The 25941-nt window shown below is 34.9% G+C and overlaps 4 protein-coding genes across 5 annotated transcripts; 3 read left to right on the forward strand and 1 right to left on the reverse strand.

Annotated features, from left to right (window-relative positions):
- The first annotated feature begins 8810 nt into the window (after positions 1–8810).
- Positions 8811–9588, forward strand: LOC9320028 (pathogenesis-related protein 1). Its single transcript, XM_002883915.2, has one exon. The coding sequence runs from the start codon at positions 8930–8932 to the stop codon at positions 9461–9463; it is 534 nt and encodes a 177-aa protein (XP_002883961.1). The 5' UTR covers positions 8811–8929; the 3' UTR covers positions 9464–9588.
- Positions 9589–10957: 1369 nt separating this feature from the next.
- On the forward strand, positions 10958–16430 carry LOC9322079 (golgin candidate 1). The gene is made up of 21 exons (XM_021031774.1): positions 10958–11302; positions 11379–11459; positions 11661–11710; positions 11804–12433; positions 12546–12608; positions 12767–12844; positions 12929–13132; positions 13288–13344; positions 13456–13530; positions 13620–13691; positions 13948–14010; positions 14090–14188; positions 14533–14610; positions 14688–14756; positions 15162–15209; positions 15301–15396; positions 15484–15560; positions 15660–15705; positions 15801–15899; positions 15987–16031; positions 16117–16430. Exons 1-21 carry the CDS (start codon positions 11275–11277, stop codon positions 16171–16173), a joined length of 2115 nt encoding a protein of 704 aa, XP_020887433.1. The 5' UTR covers positions 10958–11274; the 3' UTR covers positions 16174–16430.
- Positions 16431–16475: 45 nt separating this feature from the next.
- LOC9320030 (probable N-acetyl-gamma-glutamyl-phosphate reductase, chloroplastic) lies at positions 16476–19644 on the reverse strand. Of its 2 annotated transcripts, none has more exons than XM_002885967.2 (15): positions 19526–19644; positions 19318–19379; positions 18983–19153; positions 18501–18608; positions 18306–18392; positions 18171–18221; positions 18025–18096; positions 17820–17939; positions 17668–17728; positions 17506–17586; positions 17349–17428; positions 17184–17273; positions 16980–17108; positions 16765–16891; positions 16476–16662 (listed from the first exon to the last, which is right to left on the reverse strand). In XM_002885967.2, the coding sequence occupies exons 2-14, from the start codon at positions 19363–19365 to the stop codon at positions 16784–16786; spliced, it is 1206 nt and encodes a 401-aa protein (XP_002886013.1). In that variant the 5' UTR covers positions 19366–19379; positions 19526–19644; the 3' UTR covers positions 16476–16662; positions 16765–16783. The 2 variants fall into 2 exon arrangements, with proteins under 2 accessions (XP_002886013.1, XP_020887434.1); XM_021031775.1 differs by having other exon boundaries at positions 19470–19644.
- Positions 19645–19887: 243 nt separating this feature from the next.
- Positions 19888–25335, forward strand: LOC9322080 (probable RNA-dependent RNA polymerase 5). Its single transcript, XM_021031772.1, has 18 exons — positions 19888–20421; positions 20500–20644; positions 20773–20902; positions 21078–21149; positions 21370–21553; positions 21721–21919; positions 22025–22112; positions 22217–22360; positions 22497–22517; positions 22613–22684; positions 22780–22886; positions 22998–23146; positions 23243–23465; positions 23596–23821; positions 23895–24043; positions 24157–24461; positions 24550–24707; positions 24884–25335. Exons 1-18 carry the CDS (start codon positions 20085–20087, stop codon positions 25118–25120), a joined length of 2946 nt encoding a protein of 981 aa, XP_020887431.1. The 5' UTR covers positions 19888–20084; the 3' UTR covers positions 25121–25335.
- Positions 25336–25941: the final 606 nt, after the last annotated feature.

Raw genomic sequence — 25941 nt, forward strand, 5'->3', positions numbered from 1 at the left:
TTATTTGTTTTCAAACCCTAATAATTGCTATCCGGATTTTGGAATCAAGATTTTTTGTTTTCAAACCCTAATAATTTTTATCCGGATTCTTGATTTTGGGAAATTGGGAACTTTTGGTTTTGTTTTTGATGTTTTCGTTTTTCTTTCAAAACCCAAAAAGATTCATGGGCAGGCACTAACTAATAGTGTTCTGTCAGATTCTATTTGGGGACATTGTCCCGAGCATAATTGTGGATTGAATCAGATGTATTGGCTGGGTAGTGCATGCGTGTTGGGAGATGGAAATGACCAACGGCTTAAACAAGTCTTAAAGACAGAGGACTAAAGAGTTCACAATTTTAATACCATCGGCTTAGAAAGTAATAAGACATAAAGATTTAAAGACATTGGGGTGGATGGTTATAACGACCACCTAGGACCAACGGCTTATTAAGTCTGAAAGACATAGACTAAAGAGTTGCCATCGGCTTAGAAAAGTGATAAGACATAAAGAGTCAAAGACAATGGGGTGGATGGTTATAACGACCACCTCGGACCAACGGCTTAACAAGTCAGAAAGACATAGACTAAAGAGTTGCCATCGGCTTAGAAAAGTGATAAGACATAAAGAGTTAAGACAATGGGGTGGATGGTTAAAACGACCACCTCGGACCAACGGCTTAACAAGTCTGAAAGACATAGACTAAAGAGTTGCCATCGGCTTAGAAAAGTGATAAGACATAAAGAGTCAAAGACAATGGGGTGGATGGTTATAACGACCACCTCGGACCAACGGCTTAACAAGTCAGAAAGACATAGACTAAAGAGTTGCCATCGGCTTAGAAAAGTGATAAGACATAAAGAGTTAAGACAATGGGGGTGGATGGTTATAACGACCACCTAGGATGGAATAGACCATCTGCTGAAAAGGATGAGGGGATATGTTGGATGGTAAAAACGACCAACAGTTTGAAGATACTTGATAAAGACTATAGAGTGTTCAAGACTCGTTGGATACAACTTAAAAGAAGGCTTAAGATAAAGACTTAGCCTAAAACAAATAGGAAAAACAAAGAAATGCTTAAAAGTCTTTGAGTCTTTAGGCAAATACAATCAACATCAAAGAACGAGGTAAGTATAGGGGTATTACTTGTAATGGAGACTAACCAATTTTTATTTCTTCAGGTATGTGCGTCTGACTACGTTCAAATTGATGGACTCTGAGGAGATTTCAAGACTTTTTTGACAGGTATGTACTTTTCTATCTTGTTTGTAATTAGACAGAGACATGAAGTAATGACTAATTATAATTTGTTCAGGTATATGCTTCAAAAAGGTGCTTTCTAATGGTATATCCTTTTTTAGACTTTTCTGTGATAAATTGATATTATTACAAGTGAAAATTTACATATTTAAGTTGAATGATATATTTGCCAGATTCTAGAAACTGAGTGCTAACATATCCATTGATAAATAAGTAGATTTTGCTTTGGTTATTGGTACATTACATTGTGTGTTTCGGTTCTTGTGTGTATCATAGGGTCTCACATTTTATGAAATGGATGCATCATGTAGTAGTTTTCTTGAATATTGAATGTCTTTGTTTTACGTTATGCTCTAAACTCTTGATGATTGATATTTTGGTACTTTGCATTATTAACTGATGAATACTGTGTTAGATTCTGTAAATTCATTGATTAATAATATATCTGTATGAGTGTCTATGCTTTGATCTCTTAGTGTTACAGAGTTGATAGAGTTTGAATCTCTATTGAATCACACTATGTATTTATGATTTTACTTATGGTTATTAGAACAGTATATTATGTGTAAAATACTAATTATCTCTGTTTGGTGCTACTCTGTAACTTGTTTCTAATTTTATAAAATATCTTGTATTAACATTATATCTTGTATAGTCTCTTATAGATAATTATTGTAACGTAGATGAGACTTGTAGTAGATTATGTGTAAACTACTAGTTATCTCTGTTTTGGTGCACTTAAGGTTTCTAATTTATGAAATGGATGCATCTTGTAGTCTCTTGTATATATTTATTTGAACGTAGATGAGACTCATGCAGATGATGATATAGTATTTTTCTTGAATCTTGAATGTCTCTGTTTTACGTTATGCTCTAAACTCTTAGTGATTGGTATTCTGCATAATTAATTCTGGATACTGTGTTAGATTCTATAAATTGTACATGCTAGCTTGAGTCTTTACTATACAGTGATTGAAAATATCTCTGTTATGATATTAGTGGCTGCTCTTAGTCTACTTGATGGAGCTTGAAAATCTATTGAATCACTAGAATGTGAATTGATCTTTTTGATTTCCTTACCATACTTATTTGTTTCAATAACAATTAAATATTCTATGATTGATGTCAAAATCAGAAATTAATACACTTTTATCATCCCCACTGTTGGCATGTGGAATACGTGCTATGTTCTTCTCTGTTCTTTATGTCGACTAAACGTATTAAATGTTTGGTTCTTGGACTTGTAAGTTGTTAGACTTGAAAGCTCTTGACTCTCTACTTTAGTACATAGAAACATGTACAAAATCCAGTCTTATGTTTGTTACTAGGCAAAGTAGTGCATTGAGTTACTATTAAATAACATTGTATAAATGTCTCTGTTCCGTCATGTTTCTTTTCTAAGAAACATCACAACTAATTGGTAAACTAAATGGCTCATGTTGAGGCATCGTACCACTATAACCTTATACATATCTTGCACATTTTGTCTATTTCCATGTTTTTATTCAATCTGTAACCTTTCACGAAAGGAATATTTATTGTTGTTTGTTTTTTAAAGATGGACAATTTTAATTTTGGTTTTAGTTTTGTTGATATACAATGTTTTCTGTAGTGTAGCTTTGTGTTACATTATAAGATCATAGTTCTTGACTTTTGGTTGGTTGTCTGAAAGTCCTTTGATCATTCTTTGGATGATACATACCATCTTGACTTTTGCTTCTGAATTCTTTGAATATATAGTGTGGTAAGTTAATTTAACAAATTAAGGATCCATCGATCTCCATGATTAATAGGATCATTCTAAACATGAGAAATAACATTCTGCATTATACACTAATAAAAATGTTGTTTTTTTTTACCTTGGTATTGAAACATTACATTGTGTGTTTAAAATACTAGCTTATCATCTTTGTTTTGGTACTTATAAATGTATCATAAGCTCTCTCGTTTTGCAAAATGGATGTATCTTGCAGTCTCATGTAAATGATGTTAGTATTTTACTTGAATCACAAATGTATTTATCTTGCATTATGCTCAAAAATTACAGTCTCGAATTCTGCATAATAAACTGATGACTACTGTGTTAGATTCTACCAATTGTACCAGTTGGCTTGCTTTTTTAACAATTCATTGATTAAAAATATCTCTCTTATGGTATTAGTGTCTATGCTTTGGTCTCGTAGTCTTACAGAGTTGAAGCTCTATTGAATTACACATGTATTTACTCACAAAGTGCAATGAGTCTTTTCTTGAATTCTATACCATGCCTTATGTTTTTATCACACTTTTCTATGGTTGGTGATTTGATGTTAATATCAAGAAATTAGCAAACCTTCAGCATACGAAATGAAATTATGGAATTCTGCATCATACATTGATAAAAAGGGTGATTTTATTTATGTTTACTAAAACATTAGATTATGTGTAAAATACCAATTATCTCTGTTTGGTGCTTGTATAGTCTCTTGCAGATATTTATTTTAACGTAGATGAAACTCCTGCAGATGATGGTAGTAGTTCTCTTGAATGTCTTTGTAGATATTGTGTTTTCTCTAAACCTTGCCCTTGTTGATCATTTTCAGCATAAGAAACGGCATTATGGAATTCTGCATCATACATTGATAGAAAGTAAGATTACACGTATGGTTTTAGAACATTAGTATTATCTTTGTTTTGGTGCACTTAAGGTTTCTAATTTATGAAATGATGCATCTTGTAGTCTTTTGTAGATATTTATTTGAACGTAGATGAGACTCCTACAGATGATAGTAGTAGTTTTTTTGAACCTTGAATGTCTTTGTTTTACGTTATGCTCTAAACTCTTGGTATTCTGCATTATCAACTGTGGATACTGTGTTAGATTCTATAAATTATACCTGCTACCTTGAGTTTTTACTACATAGTGATTGAAATTATCTCTGTTCTGATATTTGTGTCTGCTTTTAGTCTAATTGATGGAGCTTGGAAATCCATTGAATCACTAGAATGTGTAATTGATCTTTCTTGATGTCAAAATCAGAAATTAGTATACTTTCATTATACTTTGCTATGTTCTTTTCTGTTCTTTAGGTCGACTAAATGTATAATATGTACTAATGGTAACTAATTATAAAATCATATTCCGAATAATGTTATACATTAATTACGTATAATATATTTGTTCATATAATTTTGGAACTAATTTCATAACAATCAACGTTTTTCTCATTAATTTTGTTTATTTTAGCCAGTTATAATTAATTAAAAGATATCTTACTTTCTTCTAGAGATTTCTAGAAAATTTATCACAACTAACCAATCTATTTTATAAATTAAATAGATATTTTTATTTTGGTCATGTAAATTAAATAGATATGAAATCTATGTAACTAATTTTAATTTAATTAGATTAAATCAAAATTATGGTATTTTCATACTTATAACTTACCAAAGAAGTTTAATTTTCAAATTATAAAGATTTATTGAATATGATTTTTAGAATTATTCAACAAAATGATAAATATTTATTAAATTTTGTGAATCATGAAAAATATTAATTATTTTTTAAATATTATTTAGTCACCTTTCAATCTCTCATCTAACAAATAAGATACATATTCTATTATTCCTATGTCCAAACTCCATTGTGTTGTATGACTAAATAATATTTCTATTAGAGCTGTCAAAACGAGTTGATTCGTCCCGTTAAGCCTGTTTTGCAATAGGCAAAATATACTTTGGCATGTAGTTAGTCTGTCCGCCCGACCCGCGGGTAGCATAAATGAAACACAAACCCGTCGCGTGAATGTATGCTGATTTGCGGGGTAATCCGTGGATTTTGTTTAAATAATTTTAGAGTAACCAAAATTTAAAATTCTACTAAAATAAATAAATTAAAATTTTTTTAGAGAAAATAATCTTATATATCATTATATTTATAAATATTATAATTTCATTTATTAAAAGTTTTTTAAACTACCACATGTTGAATAAATTATATTTTTATCAATAAATACTATCATGCGGGTTGATCCGCTAACCCTCGGACGAAAATCGATGACTCACTGCGAATCAATCCATGTGGCCCGCTTATTTGCGGGTTTAATATATTTTCCCAAATCTGCCCTATAGTGAGATGATTTGGGCTCGACCCGCGGTTTTTGACCGATTTTGACTGCTTTAATTCCCATGATTCGTCTAATTTTTGAATTCTAAAACACAAAATTCCATTATGTAAATCATAATTAATATGATTGGTTTAATTATAAACAATTTAATATTTTCTTTACAATTTGTTATTAAGAATATTTATAAGTACACTACACGATTCGTTTTACTAAAAACACGCACAATATTAAAATCAACGTATGTAAATCAATACTAAAAAAGTGATCATACTAAGAAAGAAATCAGCAAACCTTTTAAGATCCAATACTAAAAAAGTAAAGAGTCAACAATTACTCTCCGAAAATGAAGCTGAGAACAAATCACGGGTGTTGAATAAAATTCACGTGAATTATAATAGGGAGACTCACAAAAATGCCCCTTTTTCAATACCCCTTTTCAAAAATGCTTCCTTTGGATGTCTATTTTTAAAAATACCCCTTTTATGTACAAAATGACTAAATTACCCTTCTTTTAATAAAAGATATCATAAATATATAAGGAAATATAACAAAATTAGGTCCACAAAATACAAAATATTTTTTGGCGGGAAAAGTGATCCCCCAATTTTTCCCGCCAAAACACTTGTAAAAATTTGTAAAACCTTTAAAATACCTTGTAAAATTTTCCCGTAAAATTTTTTCCCGCCAAAAAATTTTCCCGCCAAAAAATTTTTTTTGCGGGAAAAGTGATTCCGCAATTTTTTTGGCGTTAAATTTTTGGCGGGAAAATTTTTCCCGCCAAAAATTTACAAGGTATTTTAAAGGTTTTTTACAAGGTATTTATAAGGTTTTACAATGTATTTTAAAAGGTTTTACAACGTATTTACAAGGTATTTATAAGATTATAAGATTTTACAAGCTATTTTATAAGGTTTTTACAAGTTATAAGGTTTTACAAGTTTTTTATAAGGTTTTACAAGTTATAAATACCTTATAAAACCTTTAAAGTACCTTGTAAAACGCTTTTAAAATACATTGTAAAACCTTACAAAACACTTGTAAATACCTTGTAAAAAACCTTTAAAATACCTTGTAAATTTTTCCCGCCAAAAAAATTTCGCAAAAAAATTGCGGAATCACTTTTCCCGCAAAAAAAATTTTTTGGCGGGAAAATTTTTTGGCGGGAAAAATTTTTACGGGAAAATTTTACAAGGTTTTTTAAAGGTTTTTTACAAGTGTTTTGGCGGGAAAATTGCGGGATCACTTTTCCCGCCAAAAAATATTTTGTATTTTGTGGACCTAATTTTGTTTCAAATAAGGGTAAAATAGTCATTAAAAATTAAAAGAGGGCAAACTTAAAAATGGACTCTCAAAGGGAGCATTTTTGAAAAGGGGTATTGAAAAGGGGGCATTTTTAACAATTTCTCATTATAATATTACAAAGACGAGATGGATTATTGGATTATATTTATACGTTACTTACCAGACTTACGACCATTATAAACATTATTTTCTTACGACCAATCAAATCTCGATTTCGGTGGGACTAACGATCGTGTTTCACGTCACTGATTCTGACTTTTGTGGTTAATTACCTGAATTTACGAGTAAGCATTTACATCAAACTTTATGTATTTGTCTTCAAATTTTTTAGATTTTCTTTTGTTGTAAATGTTATGTCCTAAAGTTGTTTTTGGGACTCTTTCATACATAGGATGTTAATATATTACAGTATTAAATTAAATGCTTTACCTGTTAATGGACTAACGACCATTACATGTACTTAGTGGTTTAATTTGTGTTAGTGTTGTGAATATGTACGACAATGATACCAAAAAAAAAAAGGTACAACTACTAGATTTTCTCCCATGCAGAATACTGATAGAAATTAATTGACTAGTGTCTGATTAGAGTCGGCTCTAAGCCAAACCGATGAAACTTGGGTTTGGGGTGCTAGGTGGTTTAAAATTTTTTGGCCATATTATTCATGTGGACTGATTGGATGATCAATTGGTGTTAGTATACAAGATCACTCAGTGTGTAATTAAGTTTAGGTAAATCCGTGAAGATAAGTCTTATCATTTTCTGTATATTACTATTTACTCATCACTCAAAGCTTTGATTTGATTTTATCTTTGTTGATAAACCTTTGTTTTAAGGAAAAGAATAAGAAAACTAATAAATCACAAATCTATAATATTTTGGAAATTCAGTTTAAAATTCTCCTATAAATCTATAAAGTCATAGAACTAACAAAAAAAATATCTATAAAGTCATAAAATGCATTTGATCTCTTGATCTTTTTTTTTTTTGCTATCAAATTTTCTTTTGTTAATTCTGAAATTCAAGATTTAATACTAAAGAATTTATTCTAGATTTATCTTATTTTAAGGGATTTCTAAGATTAATTGTGTGAGATTAATTGACTAATGAATAGAAGAAAGATAAACCTTCCAAATTCGGCCGTACCTCACCAAAATAACTTTACGTTAACCATACATATTTAATAATATACTAGATTTTAACCCGCGGTACACCGCGGGACTATATTTTCTTAAAAAAATCAAAATGTAATTTGTTTGATAGATTATTTTGATTGTTAATTTTAGGATTTCACCCGTGGTATACTATCTTTTATAAATATCAACCCAAACCCGTCCCATCATATTACCCGTCCCGTGAAATTAAACATCATTTAGTTATTTTTCTTTTTAATAATACTTTTATTTAAAAGCTATATAATTCAAGTCAATTTAAAAATTTCTTTTAAATGGTTCCCATAAGATATATATACATATATATTAAATTTGTATAGAGTTGAAATAATATTAATATTACAAACTTTTTATATAATTTAAATATTATAAATATTTTTAAAAATATGCAATATATATTTTTTGTTATTGAATAAGAGGATATTATGTGTAAGAAATGTAGAAAATAAGAGTTTAATATTTTTATTATGGAGTCGCAAGAAAAATCTTTTATTTCTATACATGTTATTCGTTTATTAATAATAAAAGAAAACAAATCCTTTAAATTAGATATTAACTAAAATAAACGCACCATAATTACTTATTAAGTAACAACCAATAAATTTCATCAAAAAATAGGTAACAACCATAAAATTCTAAACGCAGTAATTAAAGAATGAGATATTAAAAAAAATTATCAAATAAGATATAAGAATCTTAAAATAATTGAATATCTAAATAATTTAATTGTTAGTGTCGATTTTAATGCCTTCATTAATGTGGATTTTTTTTTTTACAGAGAAATATTTCCTAAAGATTATCACATTAATGACTCAGAAAATTAAGGAAGATATGAATTTATGATTCTCGAAATCGTGTTGGTAATATCTTTAATTAATATTTTTCAAATTTAAATAATTTAATGTCAATGGCATTCATCCGTAAATACATTCCAACTCCAGGATTTATTTGCTAAAAGTCATCCAAAAATGTATATATAGATAATCTCAAAAATAGTTGCAGAGCCTTTCTTAATTATTTTTTTAGGCCTACATAAGGAGGAAGAACAATCAGAATTGAGATCACAGAACCATAAGTTCCAAAAAAATTCACAAAAACATAACAAAATGTTGCCTTTTCGTTATAGCTTCGTCGTTCTGACATTACTCTCTGTTTTGTTAACTCTAGCCTATGGTCTACCTAGGGTAAGACCAATCAAAGATGTCCAACCGAAAAAAACGCTAAAGGTTCACAACCAGATCCGAGCCGCGGTCGGGGTGGCTCCATTGAAGTGGAACAGAACAGTAGCGGCCTATGCACAGAAGTTCGCAAATAGACAAGCCAAAGCCGGAGTCTGCGACTACAGCTCCATGAGACATTCTGATGGACCTTACGGCGAGAATATCGCTGCGGGATGGGTCCAACCTGAAGACCAAATGAGCGGTCCGATCGCGGCAAAGTATTGGTTGACGGAGAAGCCAAACTACGATTATGCGACCAACAAGTGCAAAGATGTTTGCGGACACTACACTCAGATGGTGGCCAATCAGTCGTTCAGTCTCGGATGTGGCTCGTTCAGGTGTCATGAGAATGAGTTAATTTATATTGTATGTAACTATTATCCTATGCCAGTGGGTGATGAGAATACACGTCCTTATTGATTATGTTGATGTGAAGAAATGATCCATATGGTAATGTGATTTGACAATAATTAATATGTTAAGTTACTGATCCATTATATGTATAAGACTATAAAACCAAGTTTATGATCTATTGGTTTGTATTATTAGTGTTGTTGCTGTGAAATCATTCAGAATAATATGTGATGGTCAATTTGGTTAAATAAATTGTGGTTACATACATTTCATATAATATTTTATGAACTTTTTGTTATAGAAGATTTTCAATATTTTCGTAAAGTATAATCGGAGTTATTTCCCTTTGTATTTAGTCCGTTGGTATCTAGAGCTAGTAAATCAGTTGTGAAAAGAAGTAGCTAAGAGACATGAAATATTGTGCTTCCGGTAAATTTGATTACGAGTATTTAGATAATTATGGTTCTTTTTTTTTTGAAGAGCATGCCCAATTAATTTAGAAGTAGTCACAATTCTAGCAGAAATTATGGAGCAAATTTCTGTCTTGGGGAGCTTTATGATGCGGTTAAAGCGGGCTATGCGACTCTAAGCATCCTACATATAATAGAGTAGATAAAAGTTCTATAGCCTGTGGACATCAACATTTCTTTAACTTTAAAATGATTAAAAGTTGTCTACTGGGTCGGTTTAATAACAGCTTATCATCTTCCTAATTCTAAAAGTACTAAGTTTATTGAAATAGAGTTAAAAGGAACCAAAAGAGCGATGTTTTGACTTTTCAAGAAACACAATGATGCATAGTTTTAACTTTTAACATGACGTTGAGTTTCGAGGAATCATTGCATCCGACATATATGGGAGGAAACGTTTTGTTTGTATTTTGAAAGCGGAGATATTGGATAGCACATAATTTGTTAAAATCAGAATGGATTGCAATTATCCAAGAAGTTCCATGCGATATACAATTCTAACTCTATTGTTTGGTGCATCTCCAAAGATGAAAAGAGAGAAAACCTACAAAAATTTCCGTGGATTTTATAGTTCATTTAGAAAAGGCTTGATAAAAGAATATATTTAAAGGTTCGATTTGGGAACCTCCCACAAGTTGATTAGACTAAAAAGGACCTTAGTAAAGATGGTGATTCCGTCTACAAACAACCAGAACTTTCATCATCCGTTGAACCATGTCGAAACAAGATGCTGAAAAATAGTTTTTAGAGACTAGATAATCTCGATTAATCGGTTTATATAAGTTTTGTTTGGATTTGTAAAAATTAAGATGGCGAGACGATCTTTTGGAAACTACATCAGTCACTAGCAGAGAATTTTTTTGACCCCTTCACACGGAGTTAGAAGCTAGCGTCCATCTAGTAAATGAAGTACATCACTAGACACCAGCTAAAATGTATTCGTAAAGTAACCTTGTTTATTTTTTTTTCATCTGGTAAATATTGAATTGAAATGTTTACAAATTACAAACAGAGGAGAAAACAGCTTAGAAACATAAGAGAAACAAATGTCATTACCAATCCTACACTTAGACCATCTCCGAGAAAAACGACATCGTTTTACTCTGTTTACTATAATCCCAATTCGACGGCCACGATGAGCTAGACCACTGTAAATCAGGTGGTCGTGGCACCACCAGATCAACGATCTGAGTTCTTCCTTCTTCGCTCATACTCATACGCTAAATTCTGATTGAAGAATTCGTTCGCGCTTTTCTATTTGATTCTCCTTGGAACAACAGAGATCAGACTCGAATCCGTAACACCATTGTTGATTCTCTAAAGCATCTGCTGATTTCAATCGTGAAATTAGCCGGTGGTGCATGGAAGCTCCATTAACGGAGAGTTTGTTTCAATTCTGATTCATCAATGGCGTCTTGGCTCAAAGCTGCCGAAGGTAATATTGTAGTGGTTTATTTGCAATTCAAATTCGTGATTACAAATTTTGAAGTTTCCGTTAAATTTTTCGTCAGATTTATTTGAGGTTGTGGATCGAAGAGCAAAATCTGTGGTTGAAGAGCTTTCGGAAGAACAGACTGATTTGCAGTTGCCAGGTACTGTGTAGAGATTACTCTGATAGAACTAAAAGCTTTCTCTTTGGTACTGGTTTGATCTGTATGTGATTAGAAACATAGGCATTGTCCTGGAGTTGATCTAAAGCAAAGTTTGATGGTCAAATCTTTATAATTTTGAAACTTGTAGTCATGTGTATATGTCTCTTATATTGTGTATGTCTTTCTTTGGGGTGGCTAAAGCTTCTGGTAGGAAAGGGTCTCAAGGGAAGAGAACAAGTTCAAAGAAAAAGGTATTACTGTGGATCTCTTATCTGTAAGTTGATCTCGTTGTTTGGTACATCGATACTCAAGATGAACTTCTTTGTTGTGGAATGTATTTGTAGGCTCGACAGAAACTTGTAAAAGAAGAATCTTCTAATAAAAGAGATTTTTCTGGTGATCAATCTGGCCCAGGGGTATCACAGTCAGAGGTGCCTCCATCCATTGACGAAGCATCTTCATCAGGGCCTGTCTTGCAGACAAATGAGATTAGGACTGATGCAGATGTCCAGAGTGTCCAATCACTTCCACAATCAGTGGCAGATACAAAAAGTGATGATGCTGCTGTGGTAGGTTCAGAATCTGTTGTGGACGGTGATGGAGCTGAGTCAAAGCATGCTGATGGAGATATTCCAAATGATTCTTTGGTGCAACCATCACCATCTTTACCTGACAAAGAAATTGAGGTCGCTGTCAGTGAGAACCTCGTTGATGCTCCCAAAAATGGCGCACAACGAGAGTTAGTTGATTCTTCAAAAAGAGATCTGGAGAAACTGGAATCTGTAGTGCATGTTCCTTCGGTTGGTGAAGGGAATGTGGCTCAAAGCACGGGCGATGAGGTGAAAGTTGGCACTTCAATCAATCTGGAGAAAGAACAGGAACCGGAAGTTCCTGACACCTCAACCAATCTGAAAAGAGAGCAAGATCGTAGAGCTGATACGACTTCCGTGAAGATTCAAGATCAACTTGAAGAGGTTAGTTAGTCTATGGAAATGAAGAAAATAGAAAATGCTATGGCTGCCACTTAAATTTCCATGTATGTTGTCTTCTTAAAAGTCTGTTGATCAATCTATTCACTTATTCTAGGCTCAGGGGTTGCTAAAAGCTACCGTTTCCACTGGGCAGTCAAAAGAAGCAAGGTTAGCAAGGGTAAGCTCAAATATCCTTCGCTACTTTCCTGCATCAAATAGTTGATAATGTACTCTTTCATATGTAAGATAGGATTTATCCATGTCTGTGGTTGGATCTGAGCAATCTCAGATGTATGCATTTTTTGTTTATGCATTTTTTGTCTTCATCTCTTCTAGGTTTGTGCTGGACTTTCATCCCGTCTTCAAGAAATTAAAGCGGAAAATGCACAGTTAGAAGAGCTTCTCTCTGCAGAGGTAAATTTCAACAGTTTTGAGTTTCTTTTGATACTCTAAGGTGCTCTCAGTGCACCTAATTTTTTATTTTTTTTTCTGTAATAGCAAGAGCTTACCAAGTCATATGAAGCTAGCATTAGACAGTTGCAAAAAGATCTGTCAGCTGCTAAAAGTGAAGTGACGAAAGTAGAGTCAAGCATGGTTGAGGCACTAGCAGCTAAGAACTCAGAGATAGAAACACTTGTCAGCGCAATGGATGCCCTGAAAAATCAGGCTGCTCTGAATGAAGGAAAATTGTCGTCTCTCCAGGTTTCTTGGCCTCTCATTTACTCATTTTTCTTTTGTGTGCTTCCTATCATAGCATACCATGAGTATTTAATGGTCCTAGTTACTTATCTCTTCAGTTGCCATTTTCTTTTTTCACCCAACCTGCTTTTAATAAAATCATTTACTACTTCTATCAGGGAGATATGGAGTCTATTTTGAGAAACAGAGAATTGGCTGAGACTAGGATGATGCAGGTATTACTAATTTTTTTTTCATCAATGACTACCAATAATTTACCGCCATGTATATACAATTAGAAACATATAAGGTCCTCAGACCATTGAATCAATATTTTCTTATTACAGGCATTGCGGGAGGAGCTTGCCACTACTGAAAGGAGAGCCGAAGAGGAGCATTCTGCGCATAATGCCACAAAAATGGTTTGTTGCCTGAACGATGCGAAAATTGTTTATAATGAAAACATTATATCAATTTTTTTTTCTTACATGAATTGTTGATTCTAAGACAGGCTGCCATGGAAAGGGAAAGGGAACTAGAGCACAGGGCTGTGGATGCTTCCACAGCACTTGTTAGAATTCAGGTGAGACAGAATTCTTGGATAGACCGCTACTATCACTTGTTTACATTTCAAATAGGCCATCCAACTTGATATGCTGTTAGTTTCTGAGTGTTGGCTTTCTCTTCTTAAATTGTTTTCTCCTTCTTTTCGGCATGGAAATTCAGAAAACCTTTGTATTTTCATATGCTACATATATGAACGATGTAAAGATTCTATGTGGAACTCTTGTTTCCCAAAAACTACTTTGATCTGACTTTTTAATTGGATGGTATTTCAGAGAATTGCTGATGAAAGGACAGCGAAAGTGGCAGATCTTGAACAGAAGGTGGCATTGCTTGAGGTAGATGAACTTATCTTCAATGCAATTTGTTCCCTCATATACTTGAATTTCATTCAAAGAATTGACAAATAATACTCAGGCCGAATGTACATCTCTGAATCAAGAGCTGCAAGATATGGAAGTTCGTGCTCGCAGAGGACAAAAGAAGGCCCCAGATGAAGCAAACCAAGTGATCCAGGTATGTTATATTAGGTTATCATGATCTACATCGTGGAAGTTACCTTCAACAATGAGTTCTTAGCACACTTTCAAATTTTCTTTTAGAAGGAAAAACTACAGAACATATTTCCAAAATGTACTTATATGCAAAAAGTATTTATGATCCCTTGGTAACTCTGATAACTCATGTATGTGAGTTTAAATCTTCTACTGGATTTTATGGTGGGTCGTTTTCACATAAAAAATTACATGGCGTTGTCAAAATCTACTCCAGCTTAGTACATAATTCTTGAAAACAACTTTTATCAATTTTGAGAAGTTCAGATTTTGGCTAATCCAGAGGAGTTACTTTTAATAATGCAGATTCAAGCATGGCAGGACGAAGTGGACCGTGCTCGGCAAGGTCAAAGAGATGCTGAGGAGAAACTTTCTTCAATGGAGGTATGTATGTTACTTACCTCGGAATTCTTTATAACATGATTTTTGTTGTTTACACACGATCTGTTTCATTGTTATAGGCTGAAATGCAAAAGTTGAGGGTTGAAATGGCAGCCATGAAGAGGGATGCAGAACATTACTCACGCCAGGTAATATCGACAGTTTCTGAGAGTCTGTCTCTTCTTGTCAATGCATTAACAGTTTCTGATTTTTTTCGTTTCTCCTAGTCTATACTTATGGCATGTCCTAGTTACTACTCTTTTTCTATAAAGTGGCTTAGGCAGACCTGATAGTTATCTGTTAAACCCCTTGGCGTTTTTATTTCATTGAATGCAATAAATTTCATTGCCCAATAAAATACTTATGAATATTTTGTGGGAAAGACCCACTCTACTTGTTAACACGTCTTGTGATTATGACAGACTCATTCGAATGGTTGCTAAACAAAAGTGCCTACAATTAATTGATTTATCTTAAATTTGCTCGTCAAGTGGTATCTTTAATGCATATGATTATGTGACATGAGTTTAATCGTTATATCCCTGACCTAGTAGGAGCACACGGAGCTGGAGAAACGCTACCGTGAACTAACAGATTTACTGGTAACCTGAACTTCTTGAATGTACTGATTCTATAGATCAAAGTCATATTGGGAAGTTGTCTGATAGCTTCTGGCCATGGGTTTTGATTCAGTACTATAAGCAAACGCAACTAGAGACTATGGCGAGTGAGAAGGCTGCAGCGGAGTTTCAGTTGGAGAAAGAGGTCAAACGTCTTCACGAAGCACAGGTCCGACGTCAAAGCTCTCTACGGTTCATATATGTACTTTTACTTTTTATAATATTTACAAGGAAGGTTCTAAACTTGTTGATTCAGGTAGAGGTAGAAAGAAGCAGAGTTTCGCGACGCCCATCAGCAACTTGGGAAGAAGATTCTGAGATTAAGACACTTGAGTATGTCTTTTAGCTATGTCTGTGTTCTAAGTAACCTAGAATATGATGCTGATATATATGTTGAGTTTGTTGTTCGATATTGACCGAAAACAATTTCAGGCCTCTTCCATTGTATCACCGACACATGGCTACAGCGAGCACACAGGTAGAGATTTGGGAACCCATTAAGAAAAACTCTGCTTGTCGGCGTTCTCTTTTAACTTTACTCTTATGTTTGCTTTGTTCGCCTTCTGTCTTCAGTTGCAGAATGCCGTGAAACTGTTAGACTCAGGAGCTGTAAGGGCCACTAGGTTCCTTTGGCGGTACCCAATAGCACGGATTTTCCTACTTTTTTACCTTGTAAGACGCTCGCTTATCTATTCAATCTCATTCGCCTTACTTGTGAATTTATGGTACATCAAAATGACATCTTTTATGAATTTACAGGTCTTTGTTCATCTCTTCTTAATGTATCTATTACACCGACTCCAGGTATGTTTGGTCCTTTTACACTGAATATCACATCATAGTCATGGAACTCAACTTCTTGTCGTTCCTAAATCTCATCCTCTTGTAGGAGCAAGCCGAGGCCCAGGAAGTTGCTGAAATGACCAACAACGTTTTCAGACCATAACAGATTCCATGAGAAGCAACAAATGGGGTTTTAAGAGATTGCTGAGTGAGAAATGTGGAAGAAAGAGGCATAACTATGGATTAAATAGAAGGCTTTAAACTTTTTATATAGAGGCTATAGCACAGATTGTTTTTTTTTTCTCTTCTAACCCGTGGGTATGGTAAATGGGGTTTATACACGCTGTTTGATAGGCATGGTTGGTTTTAAAAGCATTTGAATATATGTCTGTTGAGCCTAATTTTAGTTCAGTTTGCTTATTTTCTAAAGGCCGAACTCGGTTTAGTTTGGTCACAGTAAGCTAATTGAAACGAAAATTTCAATTCAGAAAATGGAGAAAACAAGAGGAAAGGTTCATCAAAACCTTAATAAACAAACAACAAAACCATTTGTTAGTAAATGGCAAAAGAAGAGGCTTTTCTGTCTGTTAAATGACTCATATAACCATCTTTATGCTTAACATTGCCGTCTCAACAGCTTCATATTGGTCATCTGAAGATAAGTATAAAAACAAACAGCTTTAAGCGGGCAAAAGTAATGACAGAAAAAATCTACAAGATGCAGAGCCAACAAGACAGACGAATGTTATATTACCGATTTAAAGGTGGAAATTTTAAGGGAAAAGCGGCTGGTGTAGGAGCCCTGTTGTTTCGGGATATCCCAACATTATGTTAAGATTCTGCAATGCTTGTCCTGAAGCTCCTTTCACGAGATTATCAATCTGCAACACCAAAGAACTTTTATATACAAAATAACATCGTCGAAAGCTAAAGATGAGTTTATAATAGAGGATGGTTATGCCTAATTACCACTGAGATTATGATAGCTCTTCCGGGGATTCGATCAGGAAAGACACTCATATGACAATAGTTGGATCCTCTAACGTTGTGTGTCCGAGGAACAACTCCTTCATCCAACACTTTGACAAATTCTTCATCCTACAAAACATTTTTGGAACATAAATAAGTAACAAAAGTAGTAACTGTGGCTTACAACACAAGAGTAATCATCACCTCATAAGACATCCTCAATTGATGGTGTAAGTCTTCGGTTCTAACCCCGGGAGCCATTTCCACATATATAGTCGATTGCATTCCACGGATCTACCCAGACAACTGGAATCAGTTAATGGGTTTTAAGGCAAAAAATATAGAAATCATGCTTAAGATTATATGTACCATTGGCATGAGATGCGGCGTAAAACTGACAGTTACTTTTGATTGTGCAACATCAGATAATCCCTGTTCAATTTCAGGAACTGCAAAACAAAAGAGATATTGAATTCAAATCATAGCAAAATTTCCAACTAATTGTGATAATTATTTTGTGACATACCATGGCGATGCCGGGTGACCCCATAAGAAGAAATGCCTTCAGCTATCTCAGAGTAAAGATTCGCCTCCTTAGCACCACGTCCTGATGAAAATTTCATATCAGTCAAGAAACTAGAAACACTGCATCATTGTTCATTAAAAAGATCACAGAGTAAGCGCAAACCTGCTCCACTAACACCAGATTTTGCATCGATAATAATGTTTTCATGTTTGATGAGATTTGCCTGCACCAAAATCAACACATTGAGTAGAGTTGAATAGAAGACTAGGCAGTCAAATAAAATCACATTCCAGAATAGAATATAAAAAAAAAACCTTTATTAAAGGAACAAGAGGAAGTTGAATCGTAGTAGGGTAACAGCCTGGGTTAGCAACAAGTCGTGCCTTTTTTATGTCCTCCCTTAGTATCTCTGTTAGACCATATACAACTTCTTTCTGAACCCAGTATGACACTAGGTAAGTATAACCATTATGAACACAACATACCTAAAATCAAGCAGTAGCATTGAGAGAAATGTACCTGTAACTCTACTGCCTTGTGTGGCTGACCATACCATTCTTCATATTCTGCAATATTACGCAACCGGAAGTCCTGAAAAGCGTATTTTAGATGGGCATATAACTGAAAAAAAAAAGAACCAAAAAAACCATTTCTTCAAGGATTACCGCTGAAAGATCAACTATTTTTAATGCAGTAGGCAGTTCCTTGATGATTTCCTGTCAAAATACACACACTCATTTCCGTTAAGCTAAGAAAAGCTTTTAAAAAAATTGAGATGGAAGAATGAAAGGAAAATGGACCTGGGTTGTTCCGTGAGGCAAACAGCAGAATACAGCATCCACAGTAGAAAAATCTGCATCCTTTACCAAGATCAAACTAGGTAGTTTCTGAGGACAGGAAAAATATCTAATCATTGATCACTATACACCATCACAAAGTATCATTTGAACAGATTCATTACTTGGAATTTTACTAGGGATAGAGATCACTTATACTTGAGCTCTGAGGTGTGGGAAAACGCTTTCCATTGACTGGCCAGCTTTTCTATCAGCAGTCATCAGAGTGACCTGGAAATGCGGATGGTTTGCTAGAAGCCTGACGATCTGCCGTTCAATAAAGAAGGGATTCCAAATCATTTGTTAAAAATCAAAACTTACCATCTCATGCATTTGAATCAAAACTTGAAATGCCTTATCTATTCTTTTATTGGAAGAAGCTAAACTTTGCATATGTTCACTAGTTAAGCTAAATAACCTTAAAACCGATGACTATAAGGCTCTTTTTCTTCCTTTTGTTGGAAGAAGCTAAACTTTGCATACTTTCACTAGTTAAGCTAAATAAGGAGGACAATACCCAAAAAGCAACAAACTTGTAACAAGGTGCATACCACTTAAGCTCTGATTAATTTCAAAACCAAAGAGATCACTAAAACAAACAATTCCACGGAAATTAAAGACAGGTTCAACATTGCACAAACCTCAGCACCAGTGTAGCCACTTGCACCAAGAAGACCAATCCGAATATCCTTTTCAGGTTTAACAGAACTACTAGCTGAAACTCTGAAGCTCATTGAAGATGGAGAAGCCACATGGGATCCCAAAGAAAGCTTCTTGACTCGTTTATCAGCTACACGAATTCTCCTTTCCCCCTTTTCAAAACAGAGAAAACCCAGATTTTATCAGATTACAGAAACACAAAACAAGCTACAATGAGCTTAAATAGGATCAAAACTAGGTTGAATTTCATCAATGAGGATTCAGTGGAAAAATCAGAAACTAGAAACAGAGAGATTTTAAGAGTTTTAGAATTGACCTTGAACCAGCATCCTTGGATTGAACTAAAAGTTGACGCAGTACTCATTCTTGGATTTGATTCTGCAACAATTCAAAACTCAGAATCGAACTACCAATTCACCAAACAGGAACAAAAAAAGGACGAATTTTTTTGCTCAGGAAGAAATTAACTTCTCTCAATGTGTGATTTGAGATTGAGAGTCAATTATGGTAGTGAAATCAAATACCCGTTAACTCTTCGTCACTCTCTCTCTCTCTCTCTCTCTATACGAAGTGGTCGGAGAAGTTCGACGGAGAAGAAGACTGCAGAAAAAACACGACAAAGATTGTGGGATGAAACGCAAAAAACGACGTCGTTTCAGCTAGCCATACTTAAAAACCTATATCAAACGACGCCGTTTAGAGGAAAAAACCCGTGGACTTTAACGGGTTACCCGGAGGTAGACCCGGTTTATCTACGGAGCGATAACGACGAATTAAACGTTTGCAGAAACGCGATAATTTCTTGGCGTTTGCATCAAGTGACGACAAGAATATGGCATTTTGGTAAATATAGAACTAAGAAAAACAGTTAAGAGAATTTGTTTCTACGGAGTCAAAAGAAGAAATCTAGAGAAAAAGCTCCAAACTTTTTTTCCGGTTTCTTCTGTCGTCAAATCAATCACTAACAGTGGGAACAGTCTCTGTTTCTACTGGGTATTTTCGCAAAACCCTTAAAACTCTCAAGTAAGAGAGAAGAAGAAGAAGAAGAAAGTGTGAGATTCCGACGAACAAACGGGAATAAAAATGATAACTTTACGCGGCGCTGCTTCTACGAGGTCAAGGATCGCTCTTTCGGGTCGGATTGAAACAGCTTTAGAGAATATCTACAGAAAATTTAATCTTACTCCGATTAATGATGAGACGAGACAGAGACTGTCTTCCATTCCTGAGAATTTGGGTTTTGAGTTGGTCAGGAATGTTTTTAGTTTGCAGGCTGGTTTGATATACAATCTCGACAGCTTCATCGTTTCTAAAGTTAACCAAGCCGTTAATTTTACTGGCTATCCACGGCTGAGCTCAGGTGTGTCTCCGGCGAACTCTCGTAGTCCCTCTGGAAGACACGTGTGCAGGGTTCTTCAAGGTTAGTATCAGAATTTAGAAGACAACCCATTGTAATAGTAAAAATCTTTACTTTGTTATGATTTGTTGGCGATTGCAGAAGAGATGTCTGTTGATTCTGATGCTCCTTCTCCTAAGTCTTTGAAAAGTGAAGAAAATGGAGGATCTCTGCACATTCCACAGCTGGTAGCTTTGGGTGAACTTGAATTTAAGAAGGCGTTTTTGTTACTTAGCTATATTCCAGGGTAATGTTTGTGATGCAAGTTTTCCAATTTCTTACTACATCTCTATAATCTCTAAGTGTTTGGTTTTGGTGGTGACAACTACCTTTTTTGGTAATACTTAACTTTTTTTTCCTTTTGATGTTATGCAGGCAACAACTGGGCCAGGTTACAACTGCTGATGAGATTAGACTATGGAAAGATTTGCCAATGGTTGCATATGAAGCAGCCGTTTGGGACCGTTTGGGGCGGCGTTATTGTCCTCAAACAGACCGAAGAATGGTATGGTTCTAATTCTACATATTGGGTATTTTTATATTTTCATGTTTGCATTTTTGAAGTAGAGACTCGGTGTTAACTAAAAGAAATATTTCGTACTGCTACATATTTCATGAGAATTTGAGTTTGGTATCAAAGTTGTATTAACTGCATCTTCTGTCATGCTTCATTTCCCCAGTTGCAATGGGATAGTGGCAAGACCCATTACTATCAGTGTCATGTTGCTCCCGATGGTAGCTACACATTCAAGGTTCATTCAGCTCTTTAAGTACTATCTTTCATGCTTGCTTTTTCCATGTGGCATATGTACTGTGTCAAAATTTTGATTCAATACCTAATTCAAGAAGCCGTAGGAGCAATTCTTTGCAAGTCGCTATCATATGTCTATTAAACATTGTATCTTAATAGTAGGATAAAGTCCTTGACATTGACTCAATATACTGGTACTTATCGACATACTGTGTTCACAGGGCCCCCTTCTTGAACACACTGGAACACACTTGCACAAGGTCTTGGGTGATGAAAATGTTTTAACTGTCAAATTCGCGGATGTCCCGAAAAACTCATCAACATATAGCAATGACCGTTACTTTACATACAAAGAAATTGCCAAGAACGGTATCATGATTGGTTTACGTCGTTATCAATTCTTTGGTGGGTTTTTTCCCTTTTCCTCTTGATTAACTACCATTTATGTCGTTACACATACACAACTATTCATTGTAATGTTGCTAAGTTATGTCTACCTATACACATATCATACTCTTGCTTTAGATTTAGAACCCGTTATTTGTAGCTCTTTCTAACATTCTATTGAACAGTTTTCAAAGATGGAGGAAAAGAGGAAAAGAAGAAAGATCTTTCTACAAAGAAAGTGAAATGCTACTTTATACGCACGGACTCTACAGCTTCTTGTGATATGGAAAATCCCTATATTTTTACTGGAAAGTCAATTCATGAAGCTCGTATGCATTTTATGCACGTGCATAGAGCACCAACTTTGGCGAATTATATGGCAAGGTTCATTATAGGAAGTATATGAAAATATTCTACTGTATCATCTCTAAACTCTTCCATAGATGTTCCTTTGTTATCAGAGTCACCTTTCTTTTGCTGATGCTTCAGGTTTTCCTTAATTCTCTCAAAGACTAAAACGCTTGAAGTTGACATGACTGGGATTACCTTTGATCCAATTGATGATATACACTGCCATGTACGTCCTTAATTCATGTTTCCTTTAGGAACTGCGTCTCTAATGCCTTTACTTAATTGTATTCGCTATGTTCTTTGACCTTTTTCCATTTCTTCCAATTGCAGGATCAAGATGGGAAAGATGTTCTTGACAAGAACAAAAAACCTTGTATACATTCAGATGGAACTGGCTACATCTCTGAGGACCTTGCTCGGATGTGTCCCCTAAATATATTTAAAGGGAAATGTCTCAGAAGTGAAAATATTCAGGTCCTTACTCTGACTTTTATGGTTGGCTAGTAGGCCCTTTGTTCACTCTTTTTTTACTCTTACGTTTACGTATCATGTTTTTTTCTTTCTCATATTTGTTTGAATTAAGAGTAAGATTTCAAATTTTGATGGACAGGAAGCTTGTAACCAAGACCCGGTATGTATAATATATAGTTCACAACTATGTTTATGCCTGATTCTATGTTTGTCTATTATTGAACTCAAGTAGTAAACAATTGCTTTTTCCAACAGCCTCTTTTGATCCAGTTTCGGATGTTTTATGATGGCTATGCTGTTAAGGGAACTTTTCTCTTAAACAAGAAAGTAAGTCCGCTCTCTTTCACATTACAACATATTTTTTTTTTTTTTGGTTTTTAAATGTTTGCAAACTATTTCTAATTTTGCTCCCAATTTGGCAGCTTTGTCCTCGGACTGTCCAGGTTCGACCTTCGATGATCAAGGTGTCTAAAGATCCCTCATTGTCAAATTTTAGCACCTTTAACGCTTTGGAGGTAGTAACTACAAGGTATTTTGTTCGTTGACTACTTGTTGTTTTGATACTGAAGTTCTCTCGTTCAAATGTTCTTATCGTGGAGTGATGTTATCCTAGTGACATCTAGTTGTTTTCATCATCCAGTAATCCACCAAGAAGAACAAAGCTATCAAAAAATTTGGTTGCGCTGCTTAGCTATGGAGGAATCCCTAATGAATTCTTTTTGGATATATTGCTCAACACGCTGGAAGAGTCTAAAAGCATATTCTACAACAAACATGCTGCGCTTAATGGTGCTTAAGATTCCAAACCTTTCTTGTTCTTTTGCATTTATTTCTATTCATGTGCCTAGAACTATTCATTTTTAAGAAGTCAATTTTTCTGTGCAGTTGCTCTTAATTATGGGGAAATGGACGACCAGAACGCCGCACAGATGATATTGGTTGGTATCCCCCTTGACGAACCACACTTGAAGAATCATCTGTCTATTCTTTTAAAGACAGAGAAAAATGATCTCAAAGCAGGAAGACTTCCTGTGACCGAATCATACTATCTCATGGGGACAGTGGATCCCACCGGAGAGCTAAAGGAAGATGAAGTCTGTGTAATCCTGTATTCTACTCAACTCTTCTTTTACTTTTTCATTTTGAGTTTTACATGGAAACTTGAAACAGTGACTTGCTTCTTTGGAATTGTGAGTTAGTTGTTCATTTCGTCACTGCTTCTTTTCATGGTTTTGTAGTGAGTCTGGGCAAATTTCAGGAGAAGTGTTAGTTTATAGAAATCCTGGATTACATTTTGGAGACATACATATTCTCAAGGCTACATATGTTAAGGCCTTGGAAGAGTATGTTGGAAATTCCAAGTATGCTGTGTTCTTCCCTCAGAAAGGTCCAAGATCCTTGGGAGACGAGATTGCAGGTGGTGACTTTGATGGTGATATGTATTTCATATCAAGAAACCCTGAGGTAATCCACCACATTAGACAGTAAAATTAATTATTGTTGTGACCTGATTTCTTGGGTTTGCTTTCTGTTTTAGCTGCTTGAACACTTCAAACCAAGTGAACCGTGGGTGAGTTTGACTCCTCCCAGTAAAAGTAACTCTGGTAGAGCGCCAAGCCAGCTTTCACCAGAAGAGTTGGAAGAAGAACTTTTCGAAATGTTCCTGAAGGCAGGATTTCATGCCAGGTACTCCCAACTCACTTTTAAGCTCTCAATATTGAAAGACTCAAAACTGTCTTGGATTTGCAGAGAAAATCAATCTTTGAAATGTATGTCTTTTTTTTTTCTCGGGTTTACAGCAATGTTATAGGGATAGCTGCAGATAGCTGGTTAACAATAATGGACCGCTTACTCATACTAGGAGATGAGAGAGCTGAGGAAAAAGCTGAAATGAAGAAGAAAATGCTAAAGCTGATTGATATATACTATGATGCTCTTGATGCACCAAAGAAAGGGGATAAGGTCTATCTTCCAAACGAGCTGAGGCCCGACATCTTTCCACATTACATGGAGCGGGAGAAAAAGTTCAAGTCCACTTCTATTCTTGGATTAATCTATGACTTTGTTAAATCACAGACAACAGAGGAACCCACACCATCATCTGGTAAAGGACCTTTCTTGTTATACATATAATCAGACCACCAAAGAAATCATTAATCATGATATGTGTTTTACTGTGGTTTACAATTTAGAGATCAGTAAACTCCCCTGTTTCGAAGATGAGCCGGTCTCAGAGTTTCATATGGAGAAATGTAGACGGTGGTATGATAATTACAGAAGTGAGATGACCCAGGCGATGAAGACTGATAAGGATGAATCAGCCAATGAAGTTATTCAGAGATACAAGCAGGTAAGGTCCTCAATCCGATGTCACCACTCCTGCAGATTCAATTAAGTCTAAGAGCAAAGATCTGACCAGTAGACTTCATGAATCTCCAATGTTTTGTTGATTGGTTCCGTGGAAGCATGTAACCAACAAGAGTCAATCATGCTTATTAAAGAAACGGTTTATTTGTCGTGTGTCAGGAGTTCTATGGTGCTGCAGGGTTTGAAGACAGCAAGAAAAGTCTGGAAGAACTCTATCCGCAAGCCCTCACACTGTACAAGATCGTTTACGATTATGCCATTCATGCAGGTGTTTCGAAATGTGGGTTTGTCTGGAAGGTAGCAGGACCGGTACTGTGCAGATTCTATCTAATGAAGAAAATGCAGGAGAAATCTTTAGTGTGTGCACCATCTGTGCTTAAAGAGCTTTGGGGTTGAAGAATACAACCACTCTTAGTTCGCCACTGTTGTGGTAATAATTAATAAGCCTTTTTGTTGTTGCTTCAGTGTCTAATAAGAAGCGTATGAGGCAAGTAACTTAACTAATAGAAGCCAAGATGTGTGTATTGTAGTGCCTTTGGTTTGGTTTTAATGTAGATTTGTTCTCTAATGAATATTTTGCTTATGAAATGAATAAAAAATATGTTAAATAAGGAAGCTTTTCTATTAATTAATTGCCTATGAAGGTGTTTTTTTGTAACCTTGAAACTTGTAATATAAATGTTGAGAATTCAAAAAGGGTGAAAATAAAATAAAAAAATATCGCGTTTGCAAAGGCAGTTCCTCTCAAAAACAAGGTCGCCCTAGCCGTCAAAAAGTTTTTCTCCGATGGCCGGTGATGGATGGCTTCCACAGCATCGTCGCCGGTCCCTCTCTCCATAGTTGCTCTTCAATGGTCTCGTGTTTACCTAGCTGCGTCGTCTTTCTTCTTTCCCTTTTTCGATCGACGGTGGTGGCTCAATTTTGAGTAGTGGCAATTTCGGTGTGAAATAATAGGTAAAAGGTTGGTTGTGTTTATTCATTTGTTGTGAGTATTTATACATATAGGATCTAAGGGTTTTCCCTTGTACATGAGATAAGACTAAATCTTCTATGAGATACATATCGAAGTCCATTAGGCCCATTACCCCCCCTCAAGTTGGCGGGGAGAGTTACCAACGCCGAACTTGGACAGTAACTTATCGAAAGCGGGTCGCGGTAGAGCTTTAGTAAGAACATCTGCGACTTGTTCTTTGGTAGAAATATGTTCCATAGTGATG

This window comes from Arabidopsis lyrata (genome assembly GCF_000004255.2).
Source record: "Arabidopsis lyrata subsp. lyrata unplaced genomic scaffold ARALYscaffold_3, whole genome shotgun sequence".
Taxonomy (NCBI): domain Eukaryota; kingdom Viridiplantae; phylum Streptophyta; class Magnoliopsida; order Brassicales; family Brassicaceae; genus Arabidopsis; species Arabidopsis lyrata.

Excerpts from the sequence above, each read along its gene's own strand:
- LOC9320028 (XM_002883915.2), top strand. The coding sequence starts at position 8,930 with ATGTTGCCTTTTCGTTATAGCTTCGTCGTTCTGACATTACTCTCTGTT.
- LOC9322079 (XM_021031774.1), top strand. The coding sequence starts at position 11,275 with ATGGCGTCTTGGCTCAAAGCTGCCGAAG. Across the intron at positions 13,692-13,947 it reads CAGCACTTGTTAGAATTCAG|AGAATTGCTGATGAAAGGAC; the intron begins GTGAGACAGAAT and ends ATGGTATTTCAG. Across the intron at positions 15,900-15,986 it reads TTTTCCTACTTTTTTACCTT|GTCTTTGTTCATCTCTTCTT; the intron begins GTAAGACGCTCG and ends ATGAATTTACAG.
- LOC9320030 (XM_002885967.2), bottom strand. The coding sequence starts at position 19,365 with ATGAGTACTGCGTCAACTTTTAGTTCAATCCAAGGATGCTGGTTCAAG. Across the intron at positions 17,429-17,505 it reads GGTCACCCGGCATCGCCATG|TTCCTGAAATTGAACAGGGA; the intron begins GTATGTCACAAA and ends TTTGTTTTGCAG. Across the intron at positions 17,109-17,183 it reads AATTGAGGATGTCTTATGAG|GATGAAGAATTTGTCAAAGT; the intron begins GTGATGATTACT and ends AATGTTTTGTAG.
- LOC9322080 (XM_021031772.1), top strand. The coding sequence starts at position 20,085 with ATGATAACTTTACGCGGCGCTGCTTCTACGAGGTCAAGGATCGCTCTT. Across the intron at positions 21,150-21,369 it reads ATGGTAGCTACACATTCAAG|GGCCCCCTTCTTGAACACAC; the intron begins GTTCATTCAGCT and ends CTGTGTTCACAG. Across the intron at positions 24,708-24,883 it reads TTATTCAGAGATACAAGCAG|GAGTTCTATGGTGCTGCAGG; the intron begins GTAAGGTCCTCA and ends GTCGTGTGTCAG.